Source organism: Poromitra crassiceps, assembly GCF_964638095.1.
Source record: "Poromitra crassiceps genome assembly, chromosome: 10".
Taxonomy (NCBI): domain Eukaryota; kingdom Metazoa; phylum Chordata; class Actinopteri; order Beryciformes; family Melamphaidae; genus Poromitra; species Poromitra crassiceps.
Window position 1 is genome coordinate 37,094,480 of NC_139631.1, and position 21,488 is coordinate 37,115,967.

Sequence of the window (21,488 nt, forward strand, 5' to 3'; positions counted from 1 at the left end):
GAGGCATAAGCTGCATAAGTATCTGGTGCCAGTTCCTCTTTGTTGGAGGTTTGTCTTTAATCCAAAATAAAAGAATATTTTTTCTAGCAGCAAAAGTTAATAAATTAAATAGCCGTTTGTGATGTTTATAAACGAGTTTCTTATGGGGAAGACCAAGAATAAGGCTGACAGGGTCTGGGTCCAACTCCACACCAAAGATGACACTCAACTGCTGCACTATATCTGACCAGTATCGTTCTATCTTAGGACATGACCAGATGCAGTGAGTGTAATCTCCCACCTCTATCTTACACTTAAGGCAGAGGGGAGACAGGCTAGCATTCATTTTATGACGAAGGCTGGGTGATATTTGCTATCTATGTATAATTCTTAGCTGCATCGACCACAGTCTGTTGCACACAGAAATTCTTTTGGCATTATCAAATATATCACACCAGTCCTCGTCATCAATCTCCACCTCAAGGTCCCTCTAGTGGCACTAATTTTATCTACGATCAGGCTGAAACTTTCAGGGGGTGTAAAGAGCACCTGTGCGGGTGACCTGACAGAGCCGGATTTTTTAATTAGGGCAGATTAATTGCCCTAATTGCCCCTAGGCTATATAAGTGATGGGAGTATAAGTCAGTCTCTCGGCAGGGAGAGGAGAGTGAGAGAGAGGGGGAGAAAGACTGAGGGAGAGGGAGGAGAGAGAGAGACCGAGGGAGAGGGAGACAGAGGGGAGAGGGAGAGAGAGAGAGGGAGAGACTGAGGGAGAGAGAGATTGAGGGAGAGAGAGGGAGACATTGCCAATAGGGCAGGCGAGGCCATGCAGCAGCTGTGCTGCGGGCGAGGCCCCGCAGCGGCCGGGCTGCGTATGCGAGCTGCAAAATGACGTAAAATGATGTAAAATGACACAACTCACCTCGAGGAAACCATATCTTAAAATGGAACTTCTACTAGCTAGCCAAATGCTTCCACAAGCAATTAGATTTAGAGAGAGGAACCGTAAACCTGAAAAAGCAACCTTTCAATGCAATAGCAGTGAACACGAACATCGGAAGGAGGAGTATTTTATGGTCCATCATAATGATTAACTTTCACAGGTATTTCAGACATTGCAGCTCAACAAGGACCTAAAGAAAATACATCAGGCACACGTCATCAGCACAATGGAGATGGTTGCCCCTATGGCAAATACAGAAATCTGCTTGACCGAGAGAAGAGAACACATCGTGTATTACAGACAGGTCCATAATGTCCGTACGGTGCTTCTGTGAGAAGCACCGTACGGACATCTTCCCCCTAATTAAACGGGCCTCTTACCTTCTCCGCAGGTTGGCGACCAGATCCTCGAAGTGAACGGGCGAAGCTTCGTCGCCATCTCCCACGACGAGGCGGTCCACATCCTCAAGACGGGGCGCCACCTGCTGGTGAGGGTGAGGGATGTGGGTCGTCTGCCCCACGCCCGGACGCTGGTGGACGAGACCAAGTGGATCAGCAGCCCGGCCATAGCGGAGAGCGCCGCCACGGCTCGCCCGAGCGCTAGCGGCAGCCCTGCTGTCAACGGCGGCGGCAGTGGCTGCAACACAAGGTGAGCGAGCGCCACAGCGTCGGAATCACAATGGCTTTAGTTGCAGAGTAGAATAAATGCACTGGAGTCGTCTTAGTGGGGTCGGTGCAGAGATGTCATTGGTCACTTCTGTAGTACCAAAGTGCATTTAACATTCCGTCACTGTGGAGTTCCAGTGGGACTCATCAGGCTGTCTACATTAGGCCGTTTTGTATGGCTTCGTACTTTGTTTGAAACGATTTGTCCACACTGTCCCTATTGGACGGAGGCTCCGGAGTCCGGACGCTGTCTGCCTACCCCCCGTCTTCGTTTGCAAAATCTGCGGTTGCGTGGAAGTGCGGTCGGGAGGAAGTGCAGACCTTTGGATATACTCTAGCGATATATTTCAAATTCTAAAATGAAATTATATGAGCTGAGGCCCCCGAAAGTCAACGAGGACGGAGATTCCTCAAGTCACGCAGTCGTCTTTTTTGTTTGTTTGTTTGTTTGTTTGTCAGGCAGTGTGCATTAACAGGCTCAAACAACAAATGCACAGGGCTCACATTTCAATGAGGAATTGTAAATACTGGCAATCATAAATATGTCTGGCTGCTATAAATGTGCTTATGGTTAACTGATGAGAGGAGGTGAAAGCTGTGGAGCTGTGGCTGGTAAACTCAATGAACTCCAATCTTAAATTGCAAGTGTTTAAAGGATGGCTTTACCGATAATCAACCCACTTTGTATCATTAATAATCTCTGTAATATTTAAGCACACGGGCAGTGTTTACCTTCTCTCTCTGTTTTCCTCACAGAGATCTCCCTTTTCCTCCTCTGGCAAAGCGTTCCGTTGTAACACGTTTTACATCACAACGCGTCCCAACGGAGCTGCGGAAGTTCTGCTCGAGAGGCTGAATCTGTTCCGAGGGAGACTGTTATTGTTTATTTATATTTTTTAAGTATGAGAGCCTTAACAAGCCTTAATGACTTTCTGCAGGAGGATTTTTCTCCATGAGGTAAACAGAGGGAGAAGGTAAACACTGTCCATGTGCTTATATTACCGAGATTATACGTATATGATACAAAGTGGGTTGATTATCAGTAAAGCTATCCTTTAATTTGTTTATTTGTTTGCTTTGGCAAATTGACTGCACTTTTGAGGTTATACAATGGCTTTGCCAAGCCCAAGCAAGGTATTTTCTCAAGCCATAGGATCACATCAACTCAATTAAAAAACAGAAGGAGCACAGTTTTCACATCACAATAGTGATTTGCAGAAGCTTTTTATGGCCTTCTTTAGCCTACTTAGGTAGACGCCATGAATGGGTTTCTCCCCATAGGACAGCATAATGAGTCCCAGATCACAGGAAGGTATTTAGAGACAGTTTAGCGTTTCACTCTCTGAACACTAGAAGGACCAGAATTCCATAACTACTAGAACGACCCCAAACTCTATCATCTCTCATGATAACTACCCAATTGAGAGATGAATGCATTCATTGTGTTAAGATATCTTTTGAAAAGATGAAATAACACCAAAATGTGCATTTTAAACAAGTTGAAAGAAGTGGCAGAATTCCACAACTACTAGCATGGCCATAAGTGGTCATTTTGACCAGTAGATTCCAAACTCTATAATCTCTCATGATATATGATATATGATATGTTAAGATATATTTTTTAAAGACAAAACAACAGGGCCATGCAGAGACCCTTATGGCCCATTTCCACCGCTGGTATCAGCGCGGCCCCGCCCATCTCGTCTCGCTTTTTTGTCTCATTCCACCGATCAAAATCCCTAGACAGCCCGGGTTGAGTCGGGGTTGAGTCGTGCTAGTTTTGTTCCCTGCTTTGTTGAGGTTCCAGCCGGTACCATACGGTGACGTGAAGACACTGCAGACGACTGATTGGATGGTCAGGCAGAATCGTGTTTACTGTGTCTGGATACTTTCTATCAATGCTGGATACCAGTTTAGTGGGACTTTACCTTCTCTTCTGTTATTTCCATCAGTCTTTTTGTGTTGCTGCCTTCGGCTCTGGTGAAATAAAATCGATCTCATTGCTCAGCTTTAACATGACGGTGGTTTTCAATTGTTTTTTTTAATACTGTAACGTGTCGGGTAATCTAAGTATTACCTGTAATGTGATGTGCAACATAGGTGTCTGGATTGTAGCTAGGAACTAATGTGTGCGGGTGTGTTCCTAGGGGAAACGGGGTATATAGGACCAGCGGCCGGGGTGCCGGGGGGAGTCTAGCTATGGAGCGAGCTGAGATGGTTGCTGTGTGTAGAGCTAGCTGTGTGAAGTTAGCTGCTAGGAGCTAAAGAAGCCTGTGAATAAAGAACCTGTACCAACTACAACTCTCCGTTCTTTGGCGTATCACCGATACGTTACATTGGTGTCAGAAGTGAAGCGGTAACGCCTGATTTCGGTCGAGAGGGGAGAGAGTGAGGAGGAACGGCGGAGGAAAAGTTGGAGATCAAAGGCTCGAGCGACCTAGCGGTAGCGAGCTAGCTGTGTGAGCTAGCTGCTACGAGCGCCACGTGTGATGGTGCGATTAGAAGAATGCCTGTCGGCGAACGGGAGAAAAGAAGAGCTGACGACGGGGATCAGCTCGGTGCTGGCGGGCATGGAAGCCCGCTTGATGCAGGAGATTAGACGGCTATTGGAGGCGACGCCGGCCTGGGCAGAGGGGCTTATGGAGCTGCTACGAGAGGTCGCGCAGCACGGAGAGAAGCGGACGGAGGAGCCGCAAAGACTGTGTTGGAGCTGTGGAGAACCGGGCCACGTGGCGAGGTGGTGCCGAGGCGATCCCGGGAGACGGACCGGGTATGCGGGACAACGACATGGACAGCAAGGAGCCTGCTGGGCATGCGGCGCGATCGGACATTTAGCCAGAGAATGTCAGGAAGCTGTCGAGGACTGGAGAACAGCGGGAGAGGAGAGACGTGCAGGCGGTGGACAGGTGAGACTTTGTTGGACGTGCAGGTCGCCTGAACATTTAGCTAGAGACTGCACTAAGAGTGTGAACGCTGGAAGAGACACACAGCCGGGGGAGCAGCCCGAGCAACAAGCAGTGGAGCAGCCTGAGCAACAAGTGGCGGAGCAGCGGAGCAGTACAGAGCCGATTGTTCTGGGCAGGAGAGTGACTGTTGAGCAGGCCCAGGCTAGCTGCTCTGCATGCCAGCCAGTGGTGGGGGAGATCGCCATCAGCGACGAGACCATCAGGATAATGGGAATCGTTTTGAACAGCCAGAGGGAGGTGAGCGACATCATCTGCAGAGCTGTTACAGTCGGGGGAGCGGCGCTCGTGTCCCCGGGGGAGCGAGAGGGGTCAACGCTGGAGGAGTCGGCCCAGCCAAGCCGCTGCACAGCCCCCACGGCTGCGCTGCAGAAAGTCGAGGTGGAGATCGACGCCGATGGTGTCCTCCCTGCTGTCCTCAACACGCCGCACCCTGGGGGAGCGGGACGGGAGGACAAGCGAGTGCAAGCGGTGGAGCCGACAGACGAGGAGAGGCACATCACGCATGTCAACGGGGGTGAGTGGAGACGCAGACAGATGGAGGATGCGGATATCGGTCCGGTGTATGCGTGGGTAGCGGCCGGACGCCGGCCCCCTGTGGAGGAGATTCACACATGTTCCGGGGCCACGAGGGGACTGTGGAACATGTTTTCGGACCTGCATCTGGGTGGAGATGGGGTTTTGGAGAGAAAGGGGCACGGGAAAAGCGGGACCCAGTGGGTTGTACCCGGTTGCCTGCGAGAATTGGCACTGAAGGGGGTGCACGATGGCCCATACGGTGATCGTGGGCCCGAGGAGACACTCAGCCTCCTCCGTAGACATTTCTACTGGGGCAAACAAAAGGAGGACGTGCGGAGATACTGCAGTGCATGTGTTGACTGTAATGGGCTTCGGATGGGACAGAAGCTTTAAAAGGGGGGATGGAAATAGTGGTTGAAGTGAAGTGGGATAATGTGAATAAGAAAAAAAGGTTTAAATGAAGGTAATGGAAAAAAGAAATGATGTCAATGTGATGGGTTTGAGTTAAATTGAAGATGAGTGCAAAGAGAAAAGAGGGAATGTAAATGTTGGGGCTTGTGTTAAGTGAAAATGTTGGGGAAAAGGGTGCTAATGGGAAGTAACTAAATAATGGTGGTGGTGGAACGAAAATTAAGAAGTGTGCTGAAATAATAAGAGACAAATTGGGGGAATACAAAATGTTGTGGGGTGGTGTGTTTTGGTACAGGGGGATATGTGTGGGTTGTGGGTGTCAATGTGGGCATTGAGCTAATGTTGGGTGAGGAGTATGTAACGTGTCGGGTAATCTAAGTATTACCTGTAATGTGATGTGCAACATAGGTGTCTGGATTGTAGCTAGGAACTAATGTGTGCGGGTGTGTTCCTAGGGGAAACGGGGTATATAGGACCAGCGGCCGGGGTGCCGGGGGGAGTCTAGCTATGGAGCGAGCTGAGATGGTTGCTGTGTGTAGAGCTAGCTGTGTGAAGTTAGCTGCTAGGAGCTAAAGAAGCCTGTGAATAAAGAACCTGTACCAACTACAACTCTCCGTTCTTTGGCGTATCACCGATACGTTACAATACTTTATTTTTACATCCTTTTTTCAAGAGAAAATACACACAGGACAAACAATAACAAAAACAAAACAACAACAACAACAACAGGAGGTCAGGAGAGGTCACAAACTATGATGTGATGCAACACTTACACAATACAATGTTACCGTGGGCCAACCAATGTAGTTGTATCAGCTAGAATATTTGCAAAAGTCACTCCCTATGGATCAGGAAAAGTGTCCATTCACTCCAAAGAGTTTCCCCTTTTTCTTTTTGTAGCCTCAGACTATAAGTCAGCTGCTCCATTTGATGTAACTGATTTACAATATTTATAAACATCTCCACCGGGGGGTCATGTTTCTGGAGCCAACATTTTGTGATGGCTTTCTTTCCAGCTGCCATACAGATGGAGGTATAAGTCACTTCTATCCATATCCTTTGGAATTTTTATTTATTTTAAGATTTATTTGACAGGGACAATACACATCAATCCACACTACAGTGTAAATGTGTCAGATTTAGCCAAGAGGCTAATTTGCATCTGTAGTCCCTGGACAAGTTAACAATATGGTCAACAGGTCACAGTATAACAATAAAACAATTAAAATTAAAAACAAAACAATATCAAGTCAACAATATAGCAATTATGATGAAAAACAAAGCAATGGGTTAGAAACAATGTGGGATTAAAAATACAGAGTGAGAGCAATGTCCACACATACAGTAGATAGATGACAGTGGTGCACTGTCATCTATCTAGAAATGAGTACAACTCTGGTGTTCTTTAAGCCAATTTTTTAAAGTATTTTTAAATAGTCCAAATGTTGGGCAGCTCCTTAAATTGAGAGGCAGACTGTTCCAGTACTGTGTGGCTCGGACAGAGAAAGCTGAACGACTAAATAATAAGACCAAGATAGAACGTGGGGAAGGACATGCAGACATCAAAACCCAGCGTTTTATTGATTCTTTTTGACACCTCTTCCCATAATGTCTTGATATGGGGGCAAGTCCAGAATATATGTGCGTGATCCACCATCATTGTCCCACACCTCCAGCACGGTAATGGAGTCTGCATTTGATTGGATTTCTGCTTTGGGGTGATGAAGAAGCGAATAATGTTCTTCCAGCAAAAGTCTCTCCAGGTTAAAGAGTTTGTGGAAGAGAGTTGGGTCTCCCAGACATCACTCCACATCTCTTCTGTTATATCCATTTGCATTTCCTTTTCCCACCTTTGCTTGATGTACTCTATTGAGTATTTATTCAGAGATAAAATACTGTAGTATATCCTGCTTATAATATCCTTGTTACTTCCTGAGTTGTAAGCATCAATAAATATTCTGGTTAGTAATGATGGTTCTTGTGAGTTTGTGTCTCTTATCTCTGCCCAAAAATAACTGCGAAGCTTTAGATATCTATAGAAATCCACTCTATTGTCCAGCTCATACTTTTGACAGAGATTGTTAAAACTGTCTAGTTCCCCATTCACTACAATTTTACATAGCGCTGTAATCCCATATTGAGACCATCGCTTGTATCTAGAGTCCTGAGATGCTGGTATAAAACCAGAGTCATATGCTGGCCAGCTGAGTAGCTTGATCTGGTTTTCAATTGTTTTGAGTGGCAAAAAGTCCGCTGCTCAGGAAGCCCTTGTAGTTGTGTGCTACGTCGGCTCCGCTAGGCTGGAGGTGGGGGTTTAGCGAAGCCGCGGTCTTGCCTGGTGAGTAGCCGCCGGGGTTAGTGGCTTCCCTTCTCCCCGTAGCGTAACCCCCGTCCCCCGCGCAGCGCATGCGAGTAACAACAAAGTGATATCCATTCTCCTGGCCGATTGTCACATTTAGAGGCACCAGTATTTCATAACCAGTTTAAAGGTTCCGTGTATGGATTTAATTTGAACGTTATATGTTATAGCCTACTTGGGCTATGGGCGGACGGCAGATATGCGGTCGCTATGATGACCAGGTGTGGGCGAAGGCGAGTAAACTTGCTGTGGAAGCAGAGTCTATATCAAGTAGAAAGGAGTAAGGCAGGTAAGAGTAGAGCTGTACTGTACTGTTATATGTGGTGGAGATGAGCCATTAAAGGGGCAGGGGCTCAAAAGTAAAAAAAAAAAAAAAAAAAAAAAAAAAAAGGATAAGACCGCGGCACCGGGCGGTTTCACTGTTGCTGACCCACCAGTCAGTTGGTGCTCGGCACCTGGGCAGTGGGCAGGATGGCGAAGGCATGACCCGCACATCTCTGCCTCTGATTGGCGCAGGAGACGAGGAGAGACGCAGGATAGGATAGCCAAGCGAATGTGATTGGCTCAATGTTTGATGCTAGGCCAATCAGAGGCAGAGAAGGGCAGGTCATCACTTTCCTCAGTTTCCTGGGAAAAAAATATTGCGCACGTCAGAGAGACGCAGACGATTACTTAACTTCCGGTTGAAAGGTCAACATGTGTAAACTGTCCAGACATTTTATTTATTGCTAGAGAAGGGGGATATACAGTAACTTAAGAGGGAGATTTAATTTAAAACAGCCGACTGTGCACACCACTAAGAAAAGCATGTGCATTTCTGTCTGTGGGGTGAAGTTGTGGAATGGTTTACCGGAGGAGTTAAAGGAAAGTAAAAATATTGTTCATTTTAAGAGAAAGTTGAAACACTTTATACTGGAGAAATATAGAACTGATGGTTAACTGTCTTTCGATGATGTATAGTTCAAATGCTAAAAATGTATATATGACGTATAGATCAAATGCTTAACACGTTCACTGCCATTGACGTATTAATACGTCAAAAATAATCCAACGGTTGACTGCCAACGACGTATTAATACGTCAAAAAAATGAATTTTTTTTTTTTGACCGTGGGATGTGCATCTAACCCTTTTACATCTCTTATATAATTATTGGAGCCACCGAACGTTTACAACCCATTCCACCGACCCACTAAGTGGCAACAGTGCTCTCCTGACTAGAGGAAGGCAAGCATTTTTTTAACTTGTCACGCCATTCTCACCCCAGCCATTCTCATGAAAATGGATGGGGGAAAACGCTTTCGTTTTCGCGCTGATTGCTGGCGATGCGGGATTGCAAATTTGCATAATAGATTACAGGTGGAACACACTTTGAAACACGCAGCATAAATATGACCAGAATCGCAAAAGCTTCTCTCAACCAAAACTCCAAGAAGCGAGCGAGTCCATCCAGACTTCCTCAAACAGCGGCCGCGCAGACAGGCACAGCAGCAGCAAAGCAATGAGACTGGTGACGCGAGGTTACAGCAGCAGCAACGAGCTTGTGACACGGCCGCTGCAGCCAAGAAGAACGCCCACGGAGGGAGGAGTTGAAAGCAACTCTCCCTCTCGCTCTCTCCCTCTCTCTCTCTCTCTCTCTCTCTCTCGCTCTCTCTCTCTCCCTCCCTCCCTCCCTCTCTCTCTCTCTCTCTCTCTCTCCCTCTCCCCCTCTCACTAGGATTAAACCTAGTGCGTCTCCCTCAGAGAGAGAGAGAGGGAGGGAGAGCGAGAGGGAGGGAGAGAGAGAGAGAGAGAGAGGGAGGGAGAGCGAGAGGGAGGGAGAGAGAGAGAGAGAGAGAGAGAGCGAGAGGGGGAGGGAGAGAGAGAGAGAGAGAGCCAAAAATGAATGGTTAAAGTGACTGTTCTATCGAATTTCACAAAAAGCCGTTTATCTCTGAATATTTTTTCTGACGCTGAAACCATGCTGTATTCAACTGCTAATGCTTACATAACTACTAACTCTACAAACTAACTCTTTTAGACAGAGAAAGCACACATTCTATTAGTTCTTTTGAGATATTGTGTGTTCACAAAATCTTAGCAGAAAAGAATCCTCGGGTCTTGAAAGATGAGCCAGAATCCTCAAAAAACCCCTCTGGCAGAAGCTAACTACAGTAAAAAAAAAACGTCTGGCAGTGAATGTGTTAAAAAAAAAAAAAAAAATTGCTTGCTGTTTTTGTTAATTTGTTCGTTTGTTTTTTTGTAATTAGACCATATGGAAAGTTTGTAATTTATAAGATGAACTGGGTTAGGGCATTTACAAGCTTATAGCTTCAGCCCTAACCTTTTCGGCCAGCATCGTATGTTTGTTTTGTTTTGCATGTTTGTTTTTTGTGATGTGGCGCGAAATAAACTTTATTCATTCATTCATTCATTGCTAAATTGTTATTTATTGTTATAAGTTATTCTTGAAGGGCACTGGGCATCATGCCTTCACTGTCAAAAAAATAAAAAAGGGCACTTTTTCCCCTGAGCATCAGGGGAAAACGGGCAGGTGCTCGGGCACCCCTAGCACCCCCCTCTGCACGTGCCTGGGCAGCAGGAACAACGAGGCCTTCCTCAGCATTGCTCTATGCTCGCCCTGCAGTTCTTATCTATTTTTGAGTGTGCTCGCTACCGGTGAGTTTAAATTCAGTGAGGTCAAAATGACCGCATATGGTCTTTCTAGGTATTTTTTTTTAATATTTCCTTTGCCTTTTGTGTAATTCATATAAAAACAATTTTAAATGACAATACTGTAGCCTACAGACACTTTTAGGAAAAGTCAGGTACCAGCAGCATTGTACTTTTTAATTCAGCAAAGTTACTGCACATCATTTCAAAAAGGTCAAAACGACCACTGTGGTCTTTTAATAATGTGGTAAAGCAGTACCCACAGCAAATGCTCCACCAGTGCAGAGATTGTGTCATTCAATTTCATTTGCTTTCTAAATCGTCGACAACAAGAATCTTCCCATATGGATCAGCGACAGCGTTCAACAAAAGCTCATCAATTGGATCCGTCTGTCCCCGGGTTTATTTGTCCGTCCAGGGCAGGAAAAAACCTTCCCCTGGCCTGGTGCCTCTGTCTGTTTCCACTCCCCTTCCTCTCCCTCCTCCTCTGTCTCTGGTCCTAATGGAGCCGGGCCTGATTGAGAATTCGGGGCCATATAAATTTGCCAGCCTGCTGCTGCCTTGGAAATCATACACGGTGCCTCTTAGCTCCACAGTTCATTAAACTCACATTGCCTCGCTCCCGCCTGAGGCTTGACTAGAATACCCTGCCGGCTGCAAGATGTTGTCTTTTTAATGCATTTTATGCTGCGCGCATAAGAATTGGTGAGGTGCACGGGTGTTTTTATTGATCCTTTTTTCTCGAATGTGTTCAACTGGATTCAACTTGTTACATCTACATGCCAACATTCCCGATTTTCGCCGGCTGTACTCCGGAGTGGTAATTTCTCCTGTTACGGTCTTCCAGAGGCTGTAGCGGGTTTAGTTTTAGAGTGAAGATACTGGTATTATGAAACTAGATGACCTAAGGCATCTATTGGTGCCAAATACCCATGTCCCGCTAGCGTGTCCAGTCATGCTAGCTTCTCGGGAAGGGGGTAAATAACGTTGCACATTTAGGCTACATTTTGGCGAGGGAAAAACCAGTTTCAAAGGGGTCCCTTGACCTGGCTCTCACCTCAAGAGATCTGAATGAAGATTTTGTATATATCATAAAAGGGTGGCAGAAAAAGTTTGGGAACCACTGTTTTATGTATTGAGTGAGAGGTCTTTCCTTGTGTATCCATCTCTTAATCTGCATTGGGTTTCCTCTTCTTTTTGCTACAGGCCGTCCTCAGGCAGAGCCACACCGACATCAGGGAAGGTAAGAATGCTTTTGACTCACTTTAACTCCTGTTGCAGTTCGTCCCCCTCTCGTTGATAGGAATCATTCATATGTCTTTCATATTGCTTTCCTATGAAAATGAGAAAAAGAACATCCCGCACACTGCTCTTGCAAAGCATCACCATTTATTGGAACAACGTTTCGGTCCCACTGGACCTTTGTCAAGTGTCTTACAGCATTTCTGGTGCAATGATCTAAAGTAGATAATGCTCCACCCATTGCACCCCCTCCATCCCACCCTGTAAACACAGGTGTAGGACAATCAGTCTCATGTGGGAGTCTCATGAGACTGATTGTCTCTCCAACGCACCTGCACCAGAGACACTTGGATGTGCGAGTATCTTCTTTAACAATATTGCTTTCCTATGAAAGCAATCTATCTATCTATCTATCTATCTATCTATCTATCTATCTATCTATCTATCTATCTATCTATCTATCTATCTATCTAATTTGGAGATAATGTGATATTGCAAATGTAAAATTGCATTGGTGAAATTATGTCATTCCATTAGCTTTTCCACCTTTCTGAAAGAAAACTAAGATTAAATAAGACTATATTTGATTAAATGACTTGTTAAGATTAAATAAAACTATATTTGATTAAATGACTTGTTAAGATTAAATAAAACTATATTTGATTAATTTAAGATTAAATAAAACTATATTTGATTAAATGACTTATTAAGATTAAATAAAACTATTTGATTAAATTACTTGTTAAGATTAAATAAAACTCTATTATTAAATTACTTGTTAAGATTAAATAAAACTCTTATTTTCCAAACTGTTTGGAGTGCAGAACACGCATCCCCATTGACAGACCAAACAAAAGGCATCTCAGACGGCCTCCAATCTAAATGAAATCTTTGCTGTTACTGTCAGTCCAACAGACCGAAGTGCATCACCTCTGAACACACAGTTTCAACACTTCACTCTGTCAGTCCTATTAGCAGCCCTGTCCCTTTGGAGCCATACAGCAGGGGGGCAGCCGGCTATTCACAGACACAGACAACATCATGACGTCCACAATGGTCTGCAGAGCCCCATTCATTTCTAATGTGCGGAGAGAGACATCTTCTCTGTAAGGTCTGCAGAGTGTGGAGAGAGACATCTTCTCTGTGAGGTCTGCAGAGTGTGGCGAGAGACATCTTCTCTGTAAGGTCTGCAGAGTGTGGCGAGAGACATCTTCTCTGTAAGGTCTGCAGAGTGTGGAGAGAGACATCTTCTCCGTGAGGTCTGCAGAGTGTGGAGAGAGACATCTTCTCTGTGAGGTCTGCAGAGTGTGGCGAGAGACATCTTCTCTGTGAGGTCTGCAGAGTGTGGAGAGAGACATCTTCTCTGTGAGGTCTGCAGTGTGGAGAGAGACATCTTCTCTGTGAGGTCTGCAGAGTGTGGAGAGAGACATCTTCTCTGTGAGGTCTGCAGTGTGGAGAGAGACATCTGCTCTGTGAGGTCTGCAGAGTGTGGAGAGAGACATCTTCTCTGTGAGGTCTGCAGAGTGTGGAGAGAGACATCTTCTCTGTGAGGTCTGCAGAGTGTGGAGAGAGACATCTTCTCTGTGAGGTCTGCAGAGTGTGGAGAGAGACATCTTCTCTGTGAGGTCTGCAGAGTGTGGAGAGACATCTTCTCTGTGAGGTCTGCAGAGTGTGGAGAGACATCTTCTCTGTGAGGTCTGCAGAGTGTGGCGAGAGACATCTTCTCTGTGAGGTCTGCAGAGTGTGGAGAGAGACATCTTCTCTGTGAGGTCTGCAGAGTGTGGAGAGAGACATCTTCTCTGTGAGGTCTGCAGAGTGTGGAGAGAGACATCTTCTCTGTGAGGTCTGCAGAGTGTGGAGAGAGACATCTTCTCTGTGAGGTCTGCAGAGCCCCATTCATTTCTAATGAACTACAACAGAAGCCGTTTTGAGTGGCCTACTTTGCCAGGTGTTTATATGTCTGTCTGTCTGTCTGTCTGTCTGTCTGTCTGTCTGTCTGTCTGTCTGTCTGTCTGTCGGTCTGCCTGTCTGCCTGTCTGTCTGTCTGCTGTCGGTCGGTCGGTCTGACTGTCTGCCTGTCTATCTGCCTGTCTGTCTGTCTGTCTGTCTGTCGGTTTGTTTGTGGACAGAATTTGTGAGTGCAATAGCGTCAAAACTGTGCAAGATGCAGTCACGAAGTGTGTAGCTGACATAAAAATTAAGGTCGAGTTTGAAAACGGCATGACCCCCCCCCCCCCCCCCCAGTGTTTAACATGTGAGTATTCAAGAATAACTAATGTTTTTAATGTCCCAGCATTTTAAAACGCAATCACCAAAAATCCTCCTATTCACAAGCCCAGCGTCTCGGAAGTATGCAGACTTGGGGAAAATACCCAGAGAATTCCAACTGACATTATCAATCTTTTATTGAGTCTCTTGAGTTTTTCATTTGATCTGCTGGTTTCACTGCCTCACACTTAAAGTGAGAAAGAGACAGCATTGTTCAAATCTGTACTAAGATTGGAGTGAAACAAAGAGACCCTCTGAGCACGGTGGGCACGGTGGCTCAGTGGTAGAGCTGTCGCCTCGCAGTCAGAAGGTCCTGAGTTCGATTCTCGCCTGGGACACTGTGGGCGCTGTGGTTGTGTTCCCCCCCATATCTTCAGTGCCTACTGCCCAGGTGGGGTATCTCGTCGTAAGGGCCTTTCTGTCTGTGTGGAGTTTGCATGTTCTCCCCGTGCTCCCCCTGGGGGGTTCCTCCGTATATAACCCCCCCCCCCCATTAAAAACATGCAGAAGATCAGATCGTCATCGTCATCCGACCAGTGACGACAACATCCGAAGTCGGTCCCCGGGCGCTGTACGAGAAAGCGACCACTGCTCCTGGCCTGCCCCTCGGAGGAAAGGACAAAGCCAGGATGGGTTAAATGCAGAGGACAAATTTCACCGGCCACCGTCAGCATGTGTGTGTTGTGGCCCTCCGTGCATGTGTTGATGTGTAATCGTGTGACAATAAAGATGGGCTTGTCCGTCTGAAATCGATGGGCTTGTCCATCTGAAATCGTGAAATCGAGTCTATTCTTTCTGCAACCAACAAATTCTCCCGAAAGCAGCAAGCATTTTGGCTTCTCCTGGACATGTTCCTGCAAGTGACTTTGTCAAATGAACCGCTATTCAAAATCGTTTATCCCCTCTGCAATTCGACTTTTAAATGCTTCAGAGGTTCATATTGTTGGGAATGTTATTTTCAAGACTTTTTTGTTTATCAAGTTTGTCAACATTATTTCTAGATTTTATTCCACATGCTAGCTCCTTGGTGTATTTGTTTGTTTGTATGTTGTTGGATTTTACTGTTTTTGTTTCTGTGGGCCTCTTGAAAAGTGTTAAAAGTTGATAAATCAATTTAAATGAAGGTATTAAATTGTGTTGCTGATTGCGTTAAATGGGCATATGATATCGTCTCATATCGATCAGAGACCCCTGAATTGAATCAAAATCGTATTGTGGCATACTTTGTGATATTAGCAAATATCGTATTGTTGTCCAAAGAATCTATATAATATCATACGGCATTGCGATGAAACTTGTGATTTACACCCCTATCGCTGATGTGACAAAAGTGGCGTATCTTAAAATCTATTTAAAAGGTCTTAAAAGGTATTGAATTTATCTTCAGGATCCCTGCATATACCATGGTACAACAAGCTGCTCGTAAGTAATTTCCCCTAATGGGATTAATCAAGTTATTTGAATTTGAACAGATGAAATCTGATGAGTGGGCGGGGCATTGTTGAGCATGACATCGCTGTACAAATCACCTCCACCCCTCCACTGAAGAAGGCTGAGCTACACTTTGTGCAGTGTGTGCTCGTATAGCCACAGGAGGCTCTCTGCCCGCTAGCATAGCTTGTGAAATGTCATCATAAAGCCAGCGCTGAGCGTAGCCACAAACAGCTGTTGTGCACGTCTCGGCGTAGCTGTGCACTCCACCACATATCATGCCAATGCGCTGCTGGGCATCCTGTAAGCAGTGCAGCCTCTCCTCTCTGTCTCCAGAGTGCAGAGGTAGATCAAACGCATCCAGACGAGTCATCTAGACCTAAAAGAATTTTCAATGTTCTATAGGTGTAAAGGGCGGGTTTTGTCTGAATACAGTAAACGGCACCCAAATCCCCTCTCACCAGTAAACAACTGGTGAATGCAAGTGCACACAAATCACTCGGTCTCTTAACTTAAAGTCGAGCTGAAATGAAAAAATATTTTTTTACTATTTTACATCACATTCCTGGTTATACCGTGCACCTATTTAGCAATGTATGCGGGGAAAAAATCAGAAAAATCCCATTTCTTTGGTTTTTCACATCAGAAGTCAACCATGCTGAGTTCATTCATAGCGATATCTACAGTACAGTGTGCTGACGTCAAGTAGTACAGTACTATCAAATTTCAAATGAATTTCAACCCAATCATGACATGTCAGCTGTCAATCAATCTTCATGGCTCGGATAAAAATTCAGAGCAGGCATATACATTAATGTAACGTACAAAACTGCGATGTCTCCTTTAATCTAGAATGCAAACGACATCTACTGTTAACTTGCATTCCAGGATTATCGTTATATCATAAAAACTCACAATGTAATAGTCATGTAATATACATACTTTTTTGGTGAATAATAACAACTTCAACATACAATGAAATACCAAAAGTATCATATAAATGGGTGTGTGTCAAAGTTATATTTGATGGACACCCCCCTTTTGAACCAGAATTAACACCCATTCTGAACAGTTGATACATCAGCTCTCCACCAAGACAGGTAGTACCTGTAGTGATAAACGTAGTATTTACCTTACAAGTTGACATATTACATTGTTCATGAAAAACTTGCAACTTACTATTGTATATAATATTATATAATATTTATAATATAATATAATAATATTTTTACAATATGCATAGTTCCTACATTTGAATTGCTGCACCATTCCTGCATATGCAAGCAAAGCTTTGTCAGTGTTTGTGTTCGTCCGACTCGATTTCTGCAAAAGAAGATTTAACCTGTCTTTTCCTGCAGATTAAGGTGCGCATCTTGTGAGCCAAGTGAAATATGGAGACAGGGGCGTAGAGTGGGAATGAAATGACATTAGCAGTTAACCTGTGTGCCTTGTACAATATAGATTCTTCTTACTATTAGAAAAAGGATTTGTCAGTCGACCCTGTGACCTGTGTCCCGCCTTCAGCATCCACGTCATAGAAGAGCAGCTTAAAGAAAGGATGACTGAGCACAGTTTTATAAGCAACATCCTCCTTCACACTCAGCCAATGACACACGTTGATGCTGGGATGAGCTCCACAGTCGAGCAGCTCCACTGCAGTAATTGTCTGCAATAGATCACTTTCCTGCACCTAGATTCTCACAGCTGGTCCAGGGTTTAAACTGGACACAAACATACAGTACCTCTCTAAGTTCTAGGTCACTCAAATATTGACTCCAGTGTAGGATTCACTTGTCAGAGCAATGCTCAGTGGGATTTATATGACCTATTTGGCAGGGAAAGCTTCAGAAATCAGCAGTACAAAAAAACTCAACAAAGAATGTTTGGAAACATGTGTTTGATCATATATCATTGTATCTTATCTTATTGGATCCTGCATTGGGATGAGCAGCACAGCTGATTGTGTGGCTACTAGAGCCGATCAATCAAATCCGCCAAATTTACCTGCCAATGTCAAACAGTGTTTCCTCCTGTTGGTATTGACTCTATTGATTTGAGCTGTTTGATTGGTTGGATGATTTAACTCTCTATCAGTAACAAGGAACAAACGAGACATATTGGCGCATATTTACGCTTTATCCATTGAACACAGTGCGGAGCCTCAGTAGCGGGGTGGAAGAACCTTACACACCCACAACCATACTACACTGTTTGACATCGGCTGGGAAATTTCGCGGATCTGATTTCGGCTCTAGCCACACAATCAGCTGTGCTGCTCATCCCACAAATGCAGGATCCTTCCAAATGAGAGCGCATTGTAAAGGGAAGTGAACAGGCTTTCCAATGAGATCACATACAATGCTGAGGATACAGCAGAGATAAACCAAAAACAAGTTTCCAAACGTTTTTGTTTTTTAATGAGTTTAGAAGCACACAAAAAAACAAATAGAACATGAGTGGGCTCTGATGTAACAGTTGTGGTTATTATAACCACGGCTCTCTACTATAACCCTGCTTCTTCCACTGTGCCTTGTATGAATAGATTCCATTGACACTGTAAACAGAATGAGCAACATGTTAATGCGCGCAGCAGAAGGCCCCGGACTGCCTTCAAAGGCTCCGCTATTATCCTGTAGCCTAATTAAGCAGCTATTCTTCAGAAAGTGGCCCAAATTCTCTGCTTCAGGCACCCGAGGCTATAATGAGCTTTGTCATTTAAGATGGGACGGGAGGCCGTGTTGATTTAATGCAGGTCCGATGAGCATCTCAAACAGCCGTGGGGTAGCCATTACGGAATTAGGGACAGTGAATGAAGGACGCTGCTCTTCAAAAAGAGAGAGAGAGAGAGAGAGAAAAGCTGAATGGTTTCTGCATCATATCCAAGGCGTAATATGGTATGTATGCAGCGCTCGTCTCCGAGTGGCTAGGATGGGAATACAGCTTGTTAGTGGAGGTACAGCACTGTATAGTAATTGGGCGTCCAGCCCTGGGGAATCTGATTGGTTAATAGTGCATGAGAAGAGGGCATGACTGCTGACACATCATATTAGGTTTAGAGGATGGCTTCGGTGCTTTCTCTAAAGTAGCTACACACGCGCGCGCGCACACACACACACACACACACACACACACACACACACACACACACACACACTGTACACACTGTCTGAGAACGCCGCTTAGCTGTTCTACAAACCGCAATAGAACACGGCCACTTGTAGCGTATTTCTCGTTTGTTGGAATTCTCTTCACTCACTGCAACTCAATATACTCAAATTGCCACCATTATTGGGTGAAAACTTCAAGAAAAACTTTTGACAATTTACAGCCTTGTTTTTAGCTTGATGACCATGCATTTAGATTTTTGTTTTTTTAGTGGGATGAATTTTGATAGGGCTCCATAAGGCCAAAGGTTATAGTTTTTGTTGTTGTTGAATTAATTTTGATAGGGTTCCTTAAGGCCTGTTGTAGAATGGAATTTAACAATGCATTCTTCCTCTGTGACATAATAACCAGCACCGTGTGACCCAGAGCAGAGTGGGGGACAGATTATCTGAATGGTGTGCCTGTGTCTGTCTGTCTGTTAGATTTTATGTGAGTGTGCAATTGTGCATTATATATCTAATAACTATGTGTATCTTTATAACTATTGATTATGTAAACATAGCCAATGGAACTTAAATTTTCTCTATAAAGGTCAAAGGTTATAGAATTTAGAAGGACGACAACATAAAAACATGGAAATCACCATCATTTGTTTGACACTGTTGGGGCTCTTAAGTCAGTGGTACTCAAGGCGTTAGTACGTAAGCCTTTTCACTGGACTCCCATAAGACGTGTAGATGTGCATCTTTGTGATTCAGTCTGGAGGTCTGGCGGCACATCAGCCAGCATCTACTGCAAACACAAACAGAGAGAGGCCTTATTCGGGGGGTACGGTGGCTCAGTGGTAGAGCTGTCGCCTCGCAGTCAGAAGGTCCTGAGTTCGATTCTCGCCTGGGACACTGCGGGCGCTGTGGTTGTGTGTGTTCCCCCCATATCTTCAGTGCCTACTGCCCAGGTGGGGTATCTCGTCGTAAGGGCCTTTCTGTCTGTGTGGAGTTTGCATGTTCTCCCCGTGCTCCCCCAGGGGGGTTCCTCCGTATATAACCCCCCCCCCCCCCCCCCCATTAAAAACATGCAGAAGATCAGATCGTCATCGTCATCCGACCAGTGACGACAACATCCGAAGTCGGTCCCCGGGCGCTGTACGAGAAAGCGACCACTGCTCCTGGCCTGCCCCCCGGAGGAAAGGACAAAGCCAGGATGGGTTAAATGCAGAGGACAAATTTCACCGGCCACCGTCAGCATGTGTGTGTTTGTGGCCCTCCGTGCATGTGTTGATGTGTAACCGTGTGACAATAAAAGACGGGCTTGTCCGTCTAAAATCGTGTTTTTTTATTCGGGCCAATTATACTCAACGTTAAAGACAGAGACGGAGACGGACAGAGCCTTCTGTCCGTACTCTGCGTTCATTTCGTCCGTTTTCTGTCCGTCATCTGAAAGCTTACGGATACGCATGCAACGGAGGAAAACCACACACACACTCATGCATTTGACTCTCTACTGCCCACTGGTGGATGTATTGCTTAACATGATACCAACGTGAAAGACGCATGGAAGCATGTGGGCAGTGACGATTACACCGTTTGAAACGGACGCCCTTATTTACGGATGAAAATGGAGTATAATTGGGCCTTTATTCGGGCGCAGATGCACCTCGATGTCCCGAGGGGCCGTTCCTCCCCGCGCTTCTAGCCCGGCGCTTAGCCACGTCCACTGCCCCGCAAGTAAACCCTCTTCGACAGCCTCAGAACTCATGGAGCATTCTTGCTTGGCTGTCACATAGCCCTGTGAGAAAAGGTCAAACTGTATATTTCCAGTGTGCCCGTTACAGCCACACTTGCACCTGGAATTTACCTTAAACTTACACTATCATTTCAAATCTACTGTATCTGATTTAGATCTAGTAGATTCCATTTACACTTGGCCTTCAAATGCATCTCTGGTACACACAAACTGAGAGCCTTTACTTTGCACTTCATCTTCTTGTTAGTCTCGAATGATGAATGAATGAATGAATGAAAATGTTATTTTGAACGTAAAAAAAAGGAAATATACATGTATACGTATACACATATTTACATATAATAAAATAAAATAAAAAATACAGACAAAAAAATATATATATATGTGTCGGCTCTTAGAATTAAGCCAACGCTATCCAAAATATTGAGTGTATATTCTGCTTGTAGTATCCATCCAGCAGTATCTGACCAACTATTTCATTATCTGACCTCCTGATTCATTTACATTTATTTCCATTTGTGGGTGGATTGGAGAGGCATTGCATTTACCAGTTGTTGTTAATGTGATTAAATGTGCCTATGAGTGCCACAGCTCACTTGTGTGATCAGATCTTGCGTTTTTACTAAGGGTGGGATGATACATCGATCTGCATCGATTCAATGATCAACGATCCAATAGCATCGATGTACAGTGAAAACATCGATATAAATTGACACGACGCCATTCTTTTATTTTGAAATTCCACACCACATCTGCGTCGCCATTTCCGCCCAAGTGCATCTCTTTTTATGCAGACAGGAGCAAGAGGAGCAGATTTACCGTGAGGTAAACGGAGAGAGAAGGCAAAACACTGGCCATGTGCTTATTTTACCTAGATTATATATGATACAAAGTGGGTTGAGTACCGGTAAAGCCATCCTTTAAGTTAGTACAAGCTTTGTAGGCCCAGGCGTTATTTGTTATTTATCTGAATGGTGAGACAGTGGCCTTCCAAGGGAAGCCTTGATCTGGATACATCGACTCACATTTCACTCAATCGAATTGACTTCATTCAATTTCTCCTCCAGCCTTTCTCCTTGCATCAGATACAATCACAGTTAAGGACAGGCCCCCTCCCTCTAACCTGAGTTTCTGCCTTTATCATGTCAATACACATAAAGTCAGCCCTGCAAGTCGACTCGGAGACGAGCTCAAGGTCAAATGCAATCG

The 21,488-nt window shown here is 44.9% G+C and overlaps 1 protein-coding gene across 1 annotated transcript in view; it reads left to right on the forward strand.

Annotated features, from left to right (window-relative positions):
* The window catches only part of whrnb (whirlin b), a gene marked incomplete at both ends in the record, with an annotated part of 114,689 nt that overhangs the window by 73,586 nt on the left and 19,615 nt on the right, over positions 1-21,488 (forward strand). The window contains 2 exons of the mRNA XM_083645422.1: positions 1,314-1,570; positions 11,697-11,733. Of these exons, the coding sequence (XP_083501548.1) occupies positions 1,314-1,570; positions 11,697-11,733 (294 nt within the window). The remainder of the gene's footprint in view (positions 1-1,313; positions 1,571-11,696; positions 11,734-21,488) is intronic.